This window comes from Emys orbicularis, chromosome 4, assembly GCF_028017835.1.
Source record: "Emys orbicularis isolate rEmyOrb1 chromosome 4, rEmyOrb1.hap1, whole genome shotgun sequence".
NCBI lineage: Eukaryota > Metazoa > Chordata > Testudines > Emydidae > Emys > Emys orbicularis.
Genome location: NC_088686.1, coordinates 108132037 through 108152104, shown reverse-complemented (window position 1 = coordinate 108152104; position 20068 = coordinate 108132037). Strand labels below are relative to the sequence as shown.

General features: G+C 56.4%; 1 protein-coding gene across 1 annotated transcript in view; it reads right to left on the bottom strand.

Moving 5' to 3' along the window:
• Positions 1 to 20068, bottom strand: part of B4GALNT4 (beta-1,4-N-acetyl-galactosaminyltransferase 4) — a 120759-nt gene that overhangs the window by 31533 nt on the left and 69158 nt on the right. Inside the window, exons 3-7 of the mRNA XM_065403888.1 lie at positions 11749 to 11862; positions 3740 to 3835; positions 3106 to 3196; positions 1792 to 1892; positions 212 to 279 (exon numbers count right to left, since the gene is read on the bottom strand). Coding sequence (XP_065259960.1) covers positions 212 to 279; positions 1792 to 1892; positions 3106 to 3196; positions 3740 to 3835; positions 11749 to 11862 — 470 coding nt within the window. The remainder of the gene's footprint in view (positions 1 to 211; positions 280 to 1791; positions 1893 to 3105; positions 3197 to 3739; positions 3836 to 11748; positions 11863 to 20068) is intronic.

Below are 20068 nucleotides of genomic sequence, written 5' to 3'. Positions count from 1 at the left end.
ATGGACACAAGGGGCAGGGAAGCAGGGCCAGATGGGAGGGGGAAGGAAGGGAGCGAAGGGGCAGAGGTGATGAGGAAAACAAGGGAGTGGGGCTGGAGGTGGGCTTTGCTTGCCGTACACTGCCCCATTCCCCCATCCCGCTCCGGGACCCTGCTGGGGCTGAAGCTGGGCAAGGAAAGGACCAAGCGGGCGCAGGGAGGGTCCCACCTACCGGATAGGTTTGGAGACTTGAGAGCTGAACTTGGTGAATTCCCCTGGAGCCGTCCACTCGGAGCCCAGCTGGCGGGGGAGAGAGAGTGCATGAGAGCTTGCTCTAACCAGCTGGTGGGAGCATGCCAAGGTGGGGCCAGGGGGGCTGAGGGACCTCCAGCCCCAAAGGCAGCACCCAGGGGACTTGGTGGTCCGTGTGCCCATTCCCCACTGCTTTATTATTACCACCATCTAGCTGTGTTCGGGCAGGGCCTGGGAACCTGGCCAGGGATCAAGTCCCCTCCATGCTCAGTGCTGCGCTCTATGAGCTCCTAACATCAGACAGGATGTTACCCGCTAGCTCTCCCTTGCCACGGCTCCATGCAGAACGAGCGTCACAGACAGAGGCTCCACGCAGGCTCAGGTAGCGTCAGCACAGGCAGCTTTCGCTCCCTCGAGAGCCAGCAGAGACCGTTCCAGGCCCCCAACGCCCCAGCAGGCAGCACCAGACCTGTCCTGCTTAGAGGGACAGCAGAACTCCCCTGCCTCGCAGAGGAGCATGGCTGAGTATTGGCTATGCACATGCACAAGGGCTTCAGGCCGTACACTAATCACCCACTGGGAGAAATTAGGACAACAGCTATGGCTGGGGGGTGGGGAGGGAGATGGTCCCGCATCTGCCTACTGTGGGGTTCTTGCACCTTCCATGGAAGCAGCTGGTGCTGGCCACTGTTGGAGAGCGGACATGGGACTGGATGGACCCTTGCCCTAAAACAACCCAGCCGTTCCTAAGACACCAGCGAAGCCTCACATCTGGTATAATTGATAGGGGTTCTTGCACACCCACTGTCGGCTGTTGTGGAGCCATTACGGCTGAGGTGAGATTTAAGAAGAGATTTGAAAAACAAAGTTGCCTGTGCGTCTGACAGCCATTGCCATGAGCTCCTAATGGCACCCCTTACCCTATGTATCTTCCCAGGGCGTGAAGCCTGAGCCGAGCGAGAGCACGATTTCCAATCCACGTCCGGAGAGTTATTAAAGGGCAAACCCCCAAATGTTTCCAGGAAGGGGAAGAAAAGCCCCCTGTTCCCAGAATTTCCTTATTCGCCTGAACAGCTGGCCAGACTCTCTCGCCGGGCTTGCCGCCCAAGAACAGATTCACCCTCCAGGATCAGAGCAAGGCAGAGACATTTCAGTCCCAGAGTTTGCGGGACATTTCTAAGGTGAAGAGCACAAGCATTTGGTGTAAGAGTGCTGCTCCGGCCCTACTGCAGTGCTGCGGCTGTGACGCAGCACCTGAACACCCACGCATGATGGCGTTTGGTATCCCATGCTCCGGTTGTGACAACGTGGCCTCCAGATGTGATGGTCACAGCTGGATTCGCTCATGTTTTCTATGAATCCCACTGGCAATTATCCCAGCTCCATTTGTACTTTAGCATCCCAGCTCGGGCTCCTCCTCTCCCAACAGATGGCATTGTTTGCAGGGAGATAATAAAGAGCGTCGCTACCCAGAGGGATGAGCCCAGGAGCGTTCACTGCATAGGCTGAGTGCTGCCAGGCTGACAGGGGATAGAGAAGTAGTTGAGCGGTGATCTGTACCTTGCCCACAAATGCCACCAGCCGGGCATTGGCTGGGATCTCATCAGAGCTGAGCCAGAACTCCGAGTTGTCGTCCGATGCTACGGAAAATTGGAAGTCCCCTGTGGAGCAAGGAAGAACGTAGTCATTAGTATAAGACCATAAGAATGGCCATACTGGGTCAGACCAATGGTCCATCCAGCCCAGTATCCTGTCTTTCAACAGTGCCAGATGCTTCAAAGGGAATGAACAGAACAGGGCAATTATTGAGTGATCCATCCCTTGTTGTCCAGGCCCAGCTTCTGGCAGTCAGAGGCTTAGGGACACCCGAGCGTGGGGTTGTGTCTCTGACCATCTTGGCTAATAGTTATTGATGTACCTCTCCTCCAGGAACGTCTGTCCTTTTTTTTTTTTTTTTTTTGAATGCAGTTATACTTTTGGCCCTCACAAAATTTCCTGGCAATGAGTTGCCCAGGTAGACCGTGTGTTGTGTGAAGAACTACTTCCTTATGCTTGTTTTAAGGCTATTAATTTCATTGTGTGACACCTCATTCTTGTGTTATGGGAAGGGGTAAATGACACCTCTTTATTCACTTTCTCCACACCAGTCACGATTTTATAGACCGCTAGCATATTCCTCCCTTAGTCATCTTTTTTCCAAGCTGAACAGTCCCAGTCTTTTTAATCTCTCCTCATACGGAAGCTGTTCCAGAGCCCTAATCACTTTTGTTGCCCTTCTCTGTATTTTTTCCAATCCTAATATATCTTTTTTGAGATGGGGTGACCAGAGCAACAATGGAGCAAAGTAGCAGCAGCTGCCCCTGACGAGAATCCCCAAGACCCACAGGTTACAGTGTGGAACAGCGGCAGGCGAGCAGGGGTGACGGATGTTCCCCGCACTGTGGGACAACGGGTAGGTGGGGTGAGGATGGTGGCTGGGTCGCAACACCCACGTAACTCGCTATGTTAGGGTCCCTGCTGGAGCACTCTCAAGCTACGCTGCTGTCCCGGGAGGGATCGGAGGTTGCTCTCTGTACCTCAGAGCCATCTGGGCTATTGGTAGTGGTGGTGTTGCGGAGAGCGGGGGGGTAGTGGTATGGGATCCCTGCAGCTACACAGCTGCTCCTGCCTTGTGCCTGCGAGTGAGAAGGGGGCGTAGCTTTACGGAGCTCCCTGAAGCTGCATGAATAATCTCAGGCTCTCTTCTGGTCTTCGAACCTAGGAGTCTATGAACAACCCTGCCCGAGAGATGGGCAAGGCGAAAGATAAGAGACAGTGGTTCTGTGCAGCCCCCCAGCCCAGCCCTTATAGGTGAGGGGCAAGGGAGATGCTCACCATCCTTGAAGGGGTGGATATACCCGAAGATCCGCAGCCCGTAATTCTTCCACTTGGGCGACACAGCCAGCTTCTTCACCGTGGTGCGGGTCTGCACGCACCGGGAATGAGGGAGAGAGAGAGAGAGAGAGCACGCGCAGGGACACGTCACACCCTGGCCTCACTCTGGGCCATGTCACACTAGCACCCACGCTCCTTGGGGAGGCAGGGGAGCGTGCCCCCCAGCCCTGCCTCCGCCCCACAGCCCCACCCTGCTCCACGGGGTCCCTAGAGAGGGTGAAATTCCACTGCCAGGGTAGGGGCCTCGGAACCACTTCAGTCCCACACCTTTAACACTCCTCGTGGAGCTTGAGTGGGCCTCCTGATGGAGGGAAATTCCCCCCAGAGAGAGGTCCCATGGATCCCACAGGAGTTATCTGTCCAGGATCGGTCCCTAGGGGATCCCTGACTCACAGGCTCCCCGCCCCCCCCCCCCCCCCCCACTGCAATGGGCTTTGGGTCAGGCCCTCAGGAAGCCAAATGCTCTGGCAGAAATAAAGGTATTGGTCAGAGCAGATCAGCCAGCGACCCCCAGCCGAGCCGAGGGGAGGGGAGGGACGGCGCGGCCGCGGCCCAGCGAGGGGCCTGTACTCACGTGGGGAAAGAGCGGGAAGTGCAGGTTCTTCCTAAGGTGCCTCACGGCCCCTCCGCACCAGTCCTCGAAGACGTGCAGGTTCGCCTTCCCCTTGTACTGCAGAATGAACAACCCCCACGAGGGCGTGAGAGCGCTTCCCGGGCCGGGCCCCCACTCGGGCATGAGAGCGCTTCCCGGTGCCAGGCCCCCACCCCCCACGGGGGCGTGAGAGCGCTTCCTGGGCCAGGCCCCCACGCCCTACGGGCTTACGTGAACCTCCCCGTCACCGACCAAAGACCACGCCCAAATCCCACCGGAGGCCGTGGGGAGATTTCCACGGGTGCTGGATCAGCCCCACTACACCAGGGGGCTCAGAGAGCCGCACGACACCACAGCAAGGCTGGGGTCAGCACGCCGGGAGGGGAGTAGCTCAGGGGGCCGTGGAAGGGAAGGGGGTGCGCAGCCTAGTAGCACATGCTCCCCCTGTGCCGGGTGGTGTTCCAGGGGAAACGTGGGTGCAGGTTGCTGTTTTTCTGGGGCGTTGAGTGTTTTTAACACGTTTCCTGCCCGGCCAGCCAGGCTGCACCAGGAGTCAGAGCAGCCCCAGGTTCCTCAGCCAGCCCACGTTACTGCCAGCTCAAAGGAAGATCTGTTTCAGTTCAAGCCACGCCAGCTCCCCAGCCTTGGCGCTGTCTTCAGCCAGTCCCGAGCTCTCCCCAAGTGCTACGCAGCCACGGCAGGGCACAAATGTACTGGTGGCTCAAACCGGGGCAAATCCTCATGTGACATTGCACTCCATATGCTTTATAAAAATATGTTTATAAGTATGAATATGATGTAACTGGAATATGCTTTATGCAAAAGGTCTCTTGTAAGGTATCATTACAAAGTTCATAATCTACTGAGTGTGGTCATCCTATTTGTATGAATGTATCATTCTTGTATCTGAAACTAGAAATATGAAGTATAACTCTGAGGTCCTATTGTAATTATGCAAAGTGTGGGCCATTAATGGTGGTTTAGAATCTTGATGGCTCCCATTGACTAGGACAATTGACTGTAGATGGCTGTTTACTTGCAAGCCTCCACTGTATACATGCGGGCCAGCCCTGGAAGAATGGAGGAGGTCTCACAGGACATGTGAACATGTCACATGATACTGGAATCCATCTTAAACCTGGAGCTTTTCCATTTAGAAGGAGGGGTGGGAACCCAGAGAGAGACAAAGGATTCCTGCCTTGTGTCAAAGCTATAAAAGGGGGTGTAGCAGGACAAAGGGGGTCCCAGTCATGAGAAAACCCCTGCTTTTCACCTAAGATGTCTGCTGGAACTAACAAGGACTGTACCGGGGAAAGGATTGGGCCTAGACTAGGAAGGAGTCTAATCTGTGAAAGAAATTTATTGGAACATCTCTGAGGGTGAGATTTACCTGTACTCCGTTTCTTAATGTATTAGGCTTAGACTTGAGTGTTTTGTTTTATTTTGCTTGGTAACTTACTTTGTTCTGTCTGTTATTACTTGGAACCACTTAAATCCTACTTTTTATACTTAATAAAATTACTTTTGTTTATTAGTAAACCCAGAGTAAGTGATTAATACCTGGGGGAGCAAACAGCTGTGCACATCTCTCTATCAGTGTTATAGAGGATGGACAATTTGCGAGTTTACCCTGTATAAGCTTTATACAGAGTAAAATGGATTTGGGGTTTGGATCCCATTGGGAACTGGGTGTCTGGGTGCTGGAGATAAGTGACCTGCTGAGTGGTTTTCAGTTAAAGCCTGCAGCGTTGGGGGCGTGGTTCAGACCCTGAGTCTGTGTTGCAGCAGGCTAGCATATCTGGCTCAACAAGGCAGGGTTCTGGAGTCCCAATCTGGCAGGGAAAATGGGTTCAGAGGTAATCTCAGCTCATCAGGTGACGGTCCCAAGGGGGTCTCTGTGACCAAACCCATCACAACCCAGTCTACAGCAGGTCTTAGAAGCTGGCAGGTCTTAGAAGCCCGCAGATACAGCCAATCCCTGGCTGATGAGAAAGCCAGCTGCCAGGAACGGGCCTAGCACCATATCCTAAATGCCCTAGACACAGCTAAAGTTCCAGAGATCAGAGCCTGACCAGCTGCCCCACTCCTACAGCTCTTCCATGGGCGAGCTGGGCTTCTCGGCTAGGGACCCAGGGATTGTTCCACCATTAACCCCCATTTCTTTCCCCTCTGGCTTTGTATTTTTGGCAACCCCCCTCCTGTGAACGTGGGACGGCCGCCGTCTTGGCCAATACATCAAGGACTCAATTGGGGACCCCCAGAGCTAAAAGCATGAGCCTGAGCTGCAGCTCCCTACCCGGAGCTCATCACCTACAGATCAGGCACCTGTAAAGCAGACACCGGCGAGCTCCCGTTTACACCCCCAAGCCCAGGCCAAGCAGAGCAGAGGAGCGAGCGAAGCAGAGTTCTCAGCTCCTGGTGGGCCTCCTGTCAGCAGCCATTGCTAGCGTGTTCCTGGCTGAAATCAGGCGTGTGCGGGGGGGATTTGTAACGCCAATATTTAAAAAGGGCTCTAGGGGTGATCCTGGCAATTACAGACCGGTAAGTCTAACGTCGGTACCGGGCAAATTAGTTGAAACAATAGTAAAGAACAAAATTGTCAGACACATAGAAAAACAAACTCTTGAGCAATAGTCAACATGGTTTCTGTAAAGGGAAATCGTGTCTTACTAATCTATTAGAGTTCTTTGAAGGGGTCAACAAACATGTGGACAAGGGGGATCCGGTGGACATAGTGTACTTAGATTTCCAGAAAGCCTTTGACAAGGTCCCTCACCAAAGGCTCTTACGTAAATTAAGCTGTCATGGGATAAAAGGGAAGGTCCTTTCATGGATTGAGAACTGGTTAAAGGACAGGGAACAAAGGGTAGGAATTAATGGTAAATTCTCAGAATGGAGAGGGGTAACTAGTGGTGTTCCCCAAGGGTCAGTCCTAGGACCTATCCTATTCAATTTATTCATAAATGATCTGGAGAAAGGGGTAAACAGTGAGGTGGCAAAGTTTGCAGATGATACTAAACTACTCAAGATAGTTAAGACCAAAGCAGATTGTGAAGAACTTCAAAAAGATCTCACAAAACTAAGTGATTGGGCAACAAAATGGCAAATGAAATTTAATGTGGATAAATGTAAAGTAATGCACATTGGAAAAAATAACCCCAACTATACATACAACATGATGGGGGCTAATTTAGCTACAACGAGTCAGGAAAAAGATCTTGGCGTCATCGTGGATAGTTCTCTAAAGATGTCCACGCAGTGTGCAGAGGCGGTCAAAAAAGCAAACAGGATGTTAGGAATCATTAAAAAGGGGATAGAGAATAAGACTGAGAATATATTATTGCCCTTATATAAATCCATGGTTCGCCCACATCTCGAATACTGTGTACAGATGTGGTCTCCTCACCTCAAAAAAGATATTATAGCACTAGAAAAGGTTCAGAAAAGAGCAACTAAAATGATTAAGGGTTTAGAGAGGGTCCCATATGAGGAAAGATTAAAGAGGCTAGGACTCTTCAGTTTGGAAAAGAGAAGACTAAGGGGGGACATGATAGAGGTATATAAAATCATGAGTGATGTTGAGAAAGTGGATAAGGAAAAGTTATTTACTTATTCCCATAATACAAGAACTAGGGGTCACCAAAAGAAATTAATAGGCAGCAGGTTTAAAACAAATAAAAGGAAGTTCTTCTTCACGCAGCGCACAGTCAACTTGTGGAACTCCTTACCTGAGGAGGTTGTGAAGGATAGGACTATAACAATGTTTAAAAGGGGACTGGATAAATTCATGGTGGCTAAGTCCATAAATGGCTATTAGCCAGGATGGGTAAGAATGGTGTCCCTAGCCTCTGTTCGTCAGAGGATGGAGATGGATGGCAGGAGAGAGATCACTTGATCATTGCCTGTTAGGTTCACTCCCTCTGGGGCACCTGGCATTGGCCACTGTCGGTAGACAGATACTGGGCTAGATGGACCTTTGGTCTGACCCAGTACGGCCTTTCTTATGTTCTTATGTTCTTATGATCCCAGGCAGGGGTTCGAAAGGCCAGGATCCATGTGTGGTGGCCATGCTCAGGGAGGGGAGGACACGCAGGGAAGTGGCTGGGAACCCGGGTGCCGTTATTCCCTTTCCAAAGGCTCTGAGGAGAACCCAGTCGTTCCCCAGGGTGGATGCTGGCAGGGAGCAGAGGAGAGATCTGGGGCTGGTGCCGCTCACACACCAAGAGACCACCCTGCCCATCTCCTCCATGCCCTGGCCTGGAAAGGCCTGCGGTGGGTAGAGCCCCAGAGCTGTGACTGATGAACACCTCCGATGGCCGGATGGCTCACGTCACCGGGGTGGCTCTGAGGCAGGAGAGGGATCCCAGTGTCTGCTGTGGGTTTACTGAGATGGTCGGCCAAGCCCCCAGCACCCTTCATCTCTAATGTGCTGCTGTGGGGCACCCTCCCAGCTGGTGCCCTGGCCCCCACATGCCAGCTGATGGCGGTGACTGCCGCTCCACCGGCCAGGTCCTGCAGCTGGGGAGGAAGGAGAGGGGTGGAGCCAAGGGCAGCTGGAGAGGCAGAAAGGCAGTGACGAAGTGCGGGGAGTCCAGAGATGGGCTCGGAGCCGGACGGGAGGAAAGGGGCCTGTGGGTGACAGGGCTAAGAAACTTCACTGGGTGGCTGGGGCACAGGGAAGGGGCAGGGGGCAGCGTCTCTGGGGAGCGGCCCCAGCAGTCTCCAGTCACTCCGCCCGGGCACACACTGCCCTGGCCATGTACAGTCCCAGCCCTGGGCGTCTGGGGAGGTCTCGGCACCTGACAGCACAAGGAGACTGGGAATGGGGGGAGCGGAGACAGGGACCCTTGAGCTGTGCCCTGGAGATCAAAGGGTGCCAGCTAAACACGAGTGCCAGCATAGCCCAGGGCTCCCTCCCCCTTCTCCGGTCCGGTCGGCTGTGCAGTGCCCCCCACCCCAAGGGCTCGCAGCTCTCCTCCCCGCTGCTGCCTTTCACGTCAGGGCTGCGGTCGGGGTCAAAGCAACTAAGAATTGAGTGCCGGGTCCCGGTCTCCTGGAGCTGCCTCCACTTGCACTGGAGAAGCTGAATCTCCGAGCTGTCTGTGCGGCAGGGACGCAGCGGGATGATGGACTCCAAGGTCTCGGCTCCCATTAACGCAAGCAGTACTATTAATGCCTTCCCTCCCGCTCAGGTGCAGCCGGGGGCTCGCTCGCTGCACAGCCCCCGCCCCAGCCGGGGAAGCGTGACCTGGTGATGCTCCACCACTATCTGCTGCATCGATCACTGCCATGGCTCGCTGCCGCCACCCGCTCCCGTGCCTGTCCACTCAGCGGCCTCAGAAGCGCATCAGCAGGGAAAAATTCCCTGCCAAGAGCCCCGCCTGCTCTGTCAACCACCACGCACTGCCACCAGCCCTGCCAACCGCCACGCGTGCCTGCTCTGCCAACCGCCACGCCCTGCCACCAGCCATGCCAACCGCCACGCCCTGCCACCAGCCCTGCTAACCCCGCCATACCCTGCCTGCTCTGCCAACCGCCACGCTCTGCCACCCACCATGCCGTGCCTGCTCTGCCAACCGCCATGCCCTGCCACCAGCCGTGCCAACCCCGCCATGTCCTGCCTGCTCTGCCAACCGCCACGCCCTACCACCAGCCCTGCTAACCCCTCCATACCCTGCCTGCTCTGCCAACCGCCACGCCCTGCCACCCGCCATGCCGTGCCTGCTCTGCCAACCGCCATGCCCTGCCACCAGCTGTGCCAACCCTGCCATGCCCTGCCTGCTCTGCCAACCGCCATGTCCTGCCACCAGCCCTGCCAAACACCATGCCCTGCCACCAGCCCTGCCAATCCTGCCATGCCCTGCCAACCACCATGCCCTGTCACCAGCTGTGCCAACCTTGCCATGCCCTGCCTGCTCTGCCAACCTCCAGGCCCTGCCACCAGCCGTGCCAACCCTGCCCTGCCTGCTCTGCCAACCCCACCACCAGCTGTGCCAACCCTGTCATGCTCTGCCTGCTCTGCCAACAGCCATGCCCTGCCACCAGCTATGCCCACTGCCACGCCCTGCTACCCTGACATGCCCTGCCTTGCTCTGCCAACCGCCACACCCTGCCACCAGCTGTGCCCACCACCACGCGCTCCCACCAGCCGTGCCAACCCCACCATGCCCTGCCTGCTCTACCAACCACCCCGCCATGCCCTCCCACCAGCCATGCCAACCACCACACCCTGCCGCCAGCCATGCCAACCACCACACCCTGCCGCCAGCCATACCAACCTCACCAGCCGTGCCAATCCCACCACGCCCTCCCACCAGCCATGCCAACAGCCACACCCTGCCTGCTCTGCTAACAGCCATGCCCTCCCACCAGCTGTGCCAAACACCCTGTCCTGCCAATAGTCACACCCCGCCATCTCTAACAATCACGCCATGTGCCACGCCCCTACAGCTTCACAAACCACACCCTGCCAATAGCCATGCTCCTCAGCTCTGCTAACAACCACACCATGTGCTATGCCCCTACAGCTTCACCAACTATGCCCTGCAATGAGCCATGCCGTGCCCACTCTGCCAACCGCCACATCGCACCAGCTCTGCCAACAACCACCTCACTACAGCGCTGCTGACCACGCTGGGCCTTCGATACCCACTGAACCGCAGCTGTGGCACAGAACAGGGCTTTTTGCCACACACCAATGAACAATAACCCACAAAACTGAGCTGTCGCCATCTGGAAACCTGCAGGGGAGGTGCCCACTTGGTTTGCTTGGGGGGATCAGGTGTGGGGATGCTCCCAGACCCCAGGCAACGGCTGCCCTCTCCTGCAGTGCTGCCATCCCAGAAGGTTTGCTTCCCCTCACAGCTCCCGGGACAAGGTGGAACCAGAACCTAGTCCACTTTGGCCCGTACGCCTGTGGGGTTACTGCCATGCTTGCGATCCAGGGCCAGTCCTCGATCGGGGTAACCTGGCTGGATGAGGATCTGACCCACGATATCTGGGAGCAGCGGAGACCGGCAAGGTGAGACGCACTCCCCTCTCAATGGGGCGTCTGCACAGATGCCAGCCACAGCACCCCACCAGGTCACAGCGTGCTGATCTGCAGCCCCGGTCGCTCTCTCCAAGTTCTAGGAGCTCCCCGCAGAGGCCTCGCACCCAGGACCGCAGCCAGCCCCCAGGCGACAGGGCTTCGTTACATCCACCAAACCCATTGCAGGACGGGGAACTAACCTCCCGGGGCGGCTAACAGGTAATTGGATCTGGTCCCGGAGCAGAGCCCACCCCGCGGCACAGCAGCCTGGGCTCCCTGCCCCGACGGTGCTCGCTCACCTGAGAGATGCAGTCATTTGGGAGGCAGCTTCCCATCCTTGGTGTGATCAAAACACCACCTGGGAGCAGCTCTCACACCCCCACCTCCCGAGCACTGTGCTAACAAGCCCCTCCCAGCGACAGCCCCGGGTCTTGCAGAGATCGCCTCCACTCCCTGTGGCAGAGGCAGCCGAGACGCCGCTGGCATATGGCATGAGCTCATTAGGCAGAGCGATGCCTGGCACAGGTTTCAGATGATCCGGCCCCGCTGCTGAGCTCTGACCCGAGCCCTGCTCTTACTATTGCTCTGCTAGAGGGCAGCGCAAAGGGGGCCTGGGCCAAGTTGTCTGCTGCCGCGTTTCCTACACCGAGACATGATGAATGAAGAACTCCACGGCTTCTGCTCTCCCCCAGCTGTGTGGCTGATGCTGTCGCCAGACCGGGAGCTTGCACGGAGGGAGGCCTTGACCCCACGGAGAAGGAGCGCTACCGCCAGCTGTGAGCGCCCCTCCGTCAACCCAGCACAATCAGTCAGAGGGGAAGAGCTGTTTGATGATCCCGCAAGTTCTCCAACGCCCGTCCCCCTGCCCCAGCGTCGGCTCCCCAGCTCCCGCGCTGTCAGCGAGGACGGCTTTCACCCTCCCGCCCCGACTTGCCCCAAAGACGTGCCCTGCCCAGCTCACCTGCTCGTTCCATGGCAGAACACGCTTGGTCACGTTCAGCCGGGGGGGCCTCCCGGCTCCATCCGCCCCTGGGCCTCTGGAAAGCCAGCCATCAAAGCCCTGCCCTTCGCCCTGCTGGGAAACCGAGGACAAGGTGAGAGAGCAGAATCCCGGGGAGGGGCCAGGGCAAGAGGAGGAGGGAAAATGGGTGACACGGATGCCTACCACCCCAACAGGCTTTTCAATCACCAGACCCAATTCTCCATGGGTGTCCAGGAGCAGCTGCACGCAGTGGAGTGGGACCGCTTTCCACCAGCAGAGCTTTTGGCCCAATGGAGCACTTCCCCGGCCCCTGAAATGCAGCACGGCGACTCAGGGCAGGCAGCGAAGACTAATCCCGTCTCCAGTGGGGGAATTTCAGGCTGGTTAATTGGAACGACCCCAGCGGGGAGGCTGGCAGGGCTGACTCATTTGCCAGAAGGGCCAGGGGATCTAAACATCTCTTGTGAGCTGCCAACACCCAGGCGATGGGCCCGGGGGCTATTCTGTGAGCCGGCAGGAAGCCCTGTGCGTGCGGGAGAGCAGAGAACTTTCCTGTCTAACCCAGAGATGGCCCCCGGTGCCTGTCCCGGCGCCTCCCCAGCACCCCTAAAAACCCAAACAACGGCACAGGACCATTCTTGGGGATCATTTGTATTGCAGCAGCACAGAGAGGCCTGACTAAGGGATCCGGGCCCCACTGAGCCAGGGGCAATGTATCCCCAACAGAGACAGCCCCCACCCCACAGAGCTTACAGCCCAAGCATGAGACAAGCATGTCCCTGAACAGGGTGATAACAGCCATGGTGATCTCCGTCACTTCCTCCTCAGCCAGGCGGGAGGGGAGCAGACAGACTGAGCATATTGTGCGGGGGGAAGAGAAGGGGTTAAATGTATCCATTAAAGGAAGGGCAGTGCAGTGAGTTGTGCATGCTCTGTACTAACTGGAGCCATTTCCCAGCATGTGGCTTTGTTCCTAGTGGCAGGGACGTTGAGGGAGCAAGGGGAGCTGCCCAGAGAGAGGGAGGGGCTGCCCGGGGATGGGAGACTGTGAGCTTAGCGAAACAGGGGACTGGCCAATGGGACCAGGCTTGCTCATTCAAAGTACGGTACCACCGACCATCCCACAGCTGTGCCAGCAGAGGTGGATTTCAAAGCAGGGGCTGGTCAAAGCAGGTGGCTGGAGAAGAGGGCTGCATGGGGAAGATGAATGCAGACGGGGGTGCCCTCTGCTGCCCGCTTTCCTGGCATGTGCAGGGACGAGGCAGAGGGAGGCAGGAGATGAACCAAGCCTGCCCCAATCCTCTTGTGCCATCCGCTCCTCATTACACGGAGACAAATTACTGTGGCGACTGGGGTACTCGAGAAGGAAACAAAGCGCCTCAGCCCATGATAAACGACTCCTTGTCAAGCTCCCCGTCTGGTGGAATTAATTCACAGCCAGCTGCGCCTAGCGCGGGGAAGGGAGCAGGGACGGAGCCTGGAGCTGCAGCCACCCAGCCAGCCCCGGAGCAGCGCTGTTTGGTTCCATGGCAGCTGGGGAAGGGATCTGGCTGGTGAAGTGCGTGGCACAAGCTCGGGGCTGCCCCAGGGGACACACGGTGAACAGGTCTCTGGTGGGAGCCGCGAGCCTGGGAGCACAGCGAGCACTGTACCTACGTGCAAATGAAACGTGCGTGCAGGAGGGTGGGGAGATGGGGCCCTGCGGCCCGGGCAGCTCGTTACAGGCTCTGGAAAGAAGAGGCTCCATTTGTGGTGTGCAGTAGTGGCGAGAATAGCAGAGGGTGTCATGACAGGGGGTCCCAGCCCTGATTCACAGTAACCCACTGCGCAAACTCGGAAAACTCACTTAACTGCTTGGTGCCTCGGTTTCCCCATCTGTACAAGGGGGAAAGCACAATCCCGACCCCTGCTATCCAGCACTGCGTGAGAGCCCCTCTGATGAGAGGTGCTCTCTGTGTCGCTATATCCACAGGCGCAGCCGGACGCTGGCGAATAGCTGCTATTTGATAGACCTCAGGATGGCTCACAGTCTTTGCTGCTCTGGATTTCACCCCCCTCTCCAGAGGCGAACTGTCTGCCAGCAGCAGCACCGGTGAGCTTGATCCAGGCACTGGGTGCGGAGAAAGAACAAAAGCCCTGGTCAACCCCAGTAACTGCAGTTAACCCGAGCCCCTCCCAACCCAATCACAACGTCTCCCGGCAGCGAGTGAAATAAGGGGTGGTCTTGTGTCCTGGAAGCCACAGGAAACTCACGCAGGATGTGGGATAAGAGGAATGGGCTCAGTGGGTGGGCGGGGGACAAGTTCAGAAAAGAGGTGGGGGGCAGAACACTGGTTTCTGAGAGCTACTCTCAAGACATGAATGTGAAGGGGGAGAGCAGGCTGTGAGTGGCATTCACCGGAAGCAGAGCCCGGAGACATCAGCCTCGTCACTCACCACGTTCTGTAGTTCACTAGTGTAACACCCGTGCAAGGGCATGAGTATGGTGCAATCAGGGCTCCCACGTTCCTTGTCGAGCCGCGCGTACAAAGTCTAGTTGGCTTTGGCGAGTGTCACGGGTCCTGCCCCGCAGCATCAGGCCCGGGGGAGGAGAAAGCGTTTCCATCTGCTCCACGTCTCCCTTTTCTCCTACTCGGTCTCCAGCTAGGTCATGTCAGTTTCACAGCACGGCAAGAAACTGATGAGGGCCAGTAGAGCGCCGGGTCCCAGGGCAGCAGGGAACAGAGTGCTGCGGCCTTCGGAAACGGACGCCCCCGTGGGCTGCTGGCGTTCGGGGCTGTGACAGGTAATGTACACCCGGGTCACAGAGACCCAGATGTAGTCATTGATGGAGCACACAAGCTGCTACTCAGGGACTTATCCTTGAGCAGCTTGGCTGACAGGGAGCTCAAACCCCAGGGCTGTCAATGAACTCCACAAACATCTTTCCCAAGGCCGAAGGGGCACAAGGAGCCACCTGAGGATTTTTGTGCACAGAGCTATCGATCTCCAACTCGGGGGGTTGGAGGGTGATAACAATCCCTCATATACAGCCGCACAGCTGGAGAATCAGGAGTTGGTTCTTCTATGACAGACACCTCCAGTCTTTCAGGGCAGCGCACTGTTTCAATAGGGAGGGTCTAACAGCTACTTGAGACACCATCCCCATGCCTGCGCCTTAGCCAAGGCTGGCATCACGTCACTACAAAGGCACTGCTCCTCCAGGAGGGTGACCTCCAGGGCCAGACTCAGCTGCTTCCAATCTCAGCTGTTTTCCCTGCTGCCTTGTTCAAAACAATGGCTGGTTAGATTTTTGTTTTACTTTAAACAAACATGCACATGTACACCCCCCCAAATCTCCCTTAGAAGGGATTCCACTCAATAATTCCCCATCAGGCAGAGAACCGGCTCTTCCACCATCAAGGCGAATGCTTTGAAAAGCTAAAAAATGGGCTGGTCTATTGGAAACTGAGAGGGGGCAGCTGATAAGAACAAGGAGCAATGGTCTCAAGTTGCAGTGGGGGAGATCTAGGCTGGATATTAGGAAAAACTTTTTCACTAGGAGGGTGGTGAAGCACTGGAATGGGTTACCGAGGGTAGGGAGGTGGTTGAATCTGCACCCTTAGAGGTTTTTAAGGCCCAGCTTGACAGAGTCCTGGCTGGGATGATTTAGTTGGGTTTGGTCCTGCTTTCAGCAGGGTGACCAGATGTCCTGATTTTTGGTCGGGACACAATTTGTCCTGATATTTCGCTCCGCCGGCAGCACTCGACTTTTTTTTTTTGCTCCACCGGCGGACCCCCCCCATGTGTCCCGATATTTTCTTCCTCTCATCTGGTCACCCTAGATTGGACTAGATGACCTCCTGAGGTCTCTTCTAACCCTAATCTTCTAGGATTCTATGATCAGCGTCCTCTGGCTGATGCCAATTCCAGCCAGAGATAGACAGGGGCTCCGCTGTAAGATCCTGGGCTAATCGGGGGGCTGGGAATCCCAAATGGGAACATCTCTTTGCCAATCACAAAGTTAGGGGGGTCTTTGCTGGCTGGTGAGAGCAGCTGGCTGTGGGCAAAGGGTTAAAAAGGAGCTGGTTTGTGCAGCAGGGAGAAGCAGCGGGAAACTATTCCCTGTGCAAAGGTTAAGGCAGCTAGAGAAGGGATGTGATTATTATTGATAGTTTCTCTGGCCCCGGGAGTGGGAGGTGCTTGCTGGAGGTTGGCAGAGGCACCTATCTCTTTTATTCCACTAGGGCAGCCGGTGTGGATTTGCCGGGGAGCGTTACCCATAGGGCAGCCAGTGCCCTGCAATGGGGAGCTCAGCCCCCTCTGCCACAGGTACCCCCATCAAAGAGCCTCAGTGGCAATGAGAGGGTTTGATTCATCATTACCGCAGCGGAGGGTTCGCGCTGCACCAGCCCAGGGCGCATCACCGACTCTCTCCGGCCAGGAGCCCAGCCTTATGAACCCGGCGTGGAGCCGGTTTGGGGGGCATTCCGCGTTCCCACCCCGGCTCTCCCTTTCTGCTCGTCTAAGCATTGATTTGCTCGATGAGCGTCTGGCTCGGAGGTGGGGCTTATCGATCAGGGTCTGGCTAATTGATAGTGGGCAGTAAGTGGTATCGGTAATCCATCCATCTGCCATTTCCACTCGCTGGTTGCATGGCTGCGATCCCATCACAACCAACGTTCACCTTGGCGCGTCATTGCTGTCCCAGGCCCAGGGGCTGCTCCCCGCACCAGCCATTCCCAGCATCACGGCTTGGCTTGTATTTATTTCTTGGCCCCCCTACGCTCCCTCGGAGGCTGGGGTCTCATTAGCCTCATTCTACATATGAGGCAACTAGAGCCCAACGAGGTCAAGTGACTTGCCCAAGGTCACACAGGAAGCAGGTGGCAGAGCCAGAAATTGAACCCTGATCTCCTGACTCCCGCTCCAGTGCTTTAATAACAAGCCCACCCTTCTTCCTCCCTTCCCCTCAGCTGGCATTGCCAGTGAATGCTCCTCTGGGCTCAGCAAAAGCAGAGATACAGTCTGCCCAGCAGAACTCGGGGCGGGAGGACGTTGCCGGCTCCTAATGCAGTATGAGGAGCTGCTTGCAGAGAAGGGGCAGGAAGTCTTAACGGCTGCTTCTGCTTGACAAGCTCGCTCAGGGAGACTCCTCTTTCCTTGGCACGTAAGGTCTCTGGGCCCTGCCTGTGGTGCTGTTGGCTCTGCAGCGAACACAGCTGGCGGAGGAGTCTGCTGGGACTGGAGATCTCGCCTGATACGGCTCACGCTGCCCCCGTACCGGGAGTGACGTAACAGTGCTTCTGGAAGGCTCGGTTATCCCCAGGGGACTGGTCCCCAGTGCTGAGAACAAGAGAAGCCCAGCCCACCCTCCACTACCATGGAGAACTTGGCAGAGTGGAGCCGGGCACCCAGCGGCTGGAGCAGAAGTGAGGTGCTTGGGTGACATTTGCCCACTGGCTGAAATAGGGCACGCCCCACCCAGTCACCCCCGGCGTGAGTCGCTGGGCTATAGACCAGGCCTCCCGGAGGCGGGATTCCTGTTTGGTTCTCCTCTTCCTTTTAAAGGGATCAGGCTGATCCAATTGCAGGTGTGTGTCTCCCAATTTAGAGGGATTAGGCCAGCGCTCGCCTTCACGCCACAACTCGGGATTGACTCAATTGTCCTGATCGACATGGACGGTGCAGTAATTCCTATGCCTCTCTCTGGGCAGGCCACCCTGTGCCAGAAGTCTGTTACTAACCAGGACAGCTTGAACGGGGGGGGGGGGGGGGGGGGGGGTCACCCCACTTTTCTTCCAAGAGGAGCCCTCTGCAACATCTCGCTCAGCCCTTTAAGCACTGGGCCATGCACGGCTTTTACTGCAAGTTGAGCTTTCAAGAGGTATTCATGTCAGCAGAGCTGGGAGCTCCCCCACTCAGCAGCGCTAGCTCCCAGCCTCGCCTTTTCACCACAGCTTCTTCCAGCACCGAGCCTCCAGCGGTAGGACCTCGTCAAGGTACATCCACCCAAGCAGGGCCCACAGAGCCGTGCTGGCCAAGCGAAGCAGCATCCGGTAGAGCTTTATGAACGGGTGCTTGTTATTAACCATGCCCCGTTGGTACGCAGCACTGCCCTCTAGTGCACAGAAGCAGACCCGCTCCTGTAGGGGCAATTCTCTTACTCTCTCGTGGCTGACGCGAGCGCCAGTGCCGCTAATTAGAGCTTGCAGGAAAATGGACAAAACGTCCCACACGTTTCTTTGTTTCCATTTGCTCCTCGATGTTTTCCATCTGCTGCCAGCGGAGGAAGATTAATCGGGTCTCTCTGAGCAGGGGACCGGGAGTTCAACTCATGGGCCTGGCGCCTGGGCTGGAGTCCAGCTTGCAACTGGGACGTCTGCAGATGAGACTCCTTGTCGATCAGTCGTGCTCCCATCCTCCCCGGCTGGAGACAGAGGTGTCAGGTGCATACAGACGGCACCTGCATGCCTGGCCATTCCCCATGCACCATTTCCGACAGGCAGATCTACAGCACCTCCAAAGGCACCTTGCAAAAATTAAAGCCCCATCCATGGTAACAACCCCAGGAGAGACAGCGCCACTGAAGGGACATTGCCCACCAGAAACCTCTCTGGCACCAAACCCTCTGCCCGGTGCACGTTCAGTCAGCTACACCGCGGCAAGAGACCAGAAGGTTTGCTATGGACTGGGGACTCTCTTCTGCACGCATGGACCCCAGGGGTGGGTGAATGCAGCAGCCAGACTGCTCCCCAAGCAGGAGATTGCTGAAGTGAAGGCGGAGAGCGGGGCAGGTTTTTGAAGCAGGTCTCGTTTATATTACCCACTCCCGTCTGGCTCTGCAGTGATTTAGAAGCAAGCAGTGGAACAGGGGATCCAAAGGCAGCGCGGCTCAGGGGATCAGAGATAAATGCCTTGGAGGGAACTAACGATGGGAGAAGGGGAGGTCTTCAGGAAACATAAAATGCTCGGAGTCCTTCCCCTTCCCTTTGGATGCCAGTGGTTTCTTCTTTCATCCTCTCTAGGGCCTATTAATCGCCTACCACTTGACATTCTCAGGGGCTTTTGGGAGACCCCAGCTGTTGGTCAGTGTCCTCCGAGCCTTTGGAGCACAGATTCATGGATTCCAAGGCCAGAAAGGCCCATTGCGATCATCTGGGCTGAGCTCCTGTATGTCACAGACCAATGCACTGCCCCGGAATAATTCCTAGAGCAGAACTTTCAGGATAACCTCCAACCTGGACTTTCAAATGGCCAGTGATGGAGAATCCACCACAAACCTCTGTAAATTGTTCCAGGGGTTAATTACCCTCGCTGGTAAAAACGGACACCTTATTGCCAGGCTGAAGTGTCTAGCTTCAGCTCCCAGCCGAGTGCACAGCCCCTGGTAACGATGGCCCGGGGGTAAGTCTGTCTAGACTCACCCCGTGACCCCGTGCAGTTGCTGATACTGCCCCCTGGCAGGCTGCGGGTCTGATTTAATTACCTGGGCACCTGCGATTCTAACGACGGCAAAGAAAAATGGACAGGAGGGAAAAAATAGCATCCCGCTCTTGAGTGCAACAGGGAAGAGGAAAGCTCCAATCAGCCCCTCTCCAGAACTCTCCCTGCTCCTGACACAACCCGCCTTGGGAGAGACTAGGAACACTCGGGCCGTCCACAGGCAGCACAAAGATGGGCATGGAGGGGGAGAAGTGACATGCCCAAGGTCACTGAGCGAGTCCCTGGCTGCATCCGTCTGATAGCCTGCATCTCCCAGCTCCCAGTCCTGCGTGCCGGGTACTAGCCCATGCTGGGCGCCCTGACCCGTTTACGGAGATACACCCATGCAGGTGCCAGGCATTTCACAGCTGGGGATGTGAGGCGTGGCAGTGGTGCCCTGGCACGGGGACTCAGACGCAGGAAGGTAGCAAGAGCAGGGATGTGAAGGAAGTAGGGAGGAGGAGAAAAGATGGAGAGAGGAGAGGAAAATGAAGTAGTGGTGGGGGTGTCCTAGTTTTTTAATCTGTGTCTGTGCAGCGCCTGGCACAGCCGGACCCTGATCTTGATCTGGGCCTCCATGTGCTACTGGAATTACTGATACTGAGCTATTCGTTATTTGTAGGCATGCCAAGAGCCCAGGCTGTCCTGGGAACCCCATCATGCCAGGCCCTGTACACAGCACAGTAAGGACCAGACAGACACGACAAACCAGCCCCGTTTTACAGATGGGGAACCGAGGCACAGAGACACTCAGTGACTTGCCCTGGGACACTCAGGGAGTCTGTGGCAGAGGTGGGAATCAAACCCAGGCCTCCCAAGGCCGGCCTTCCTCTCC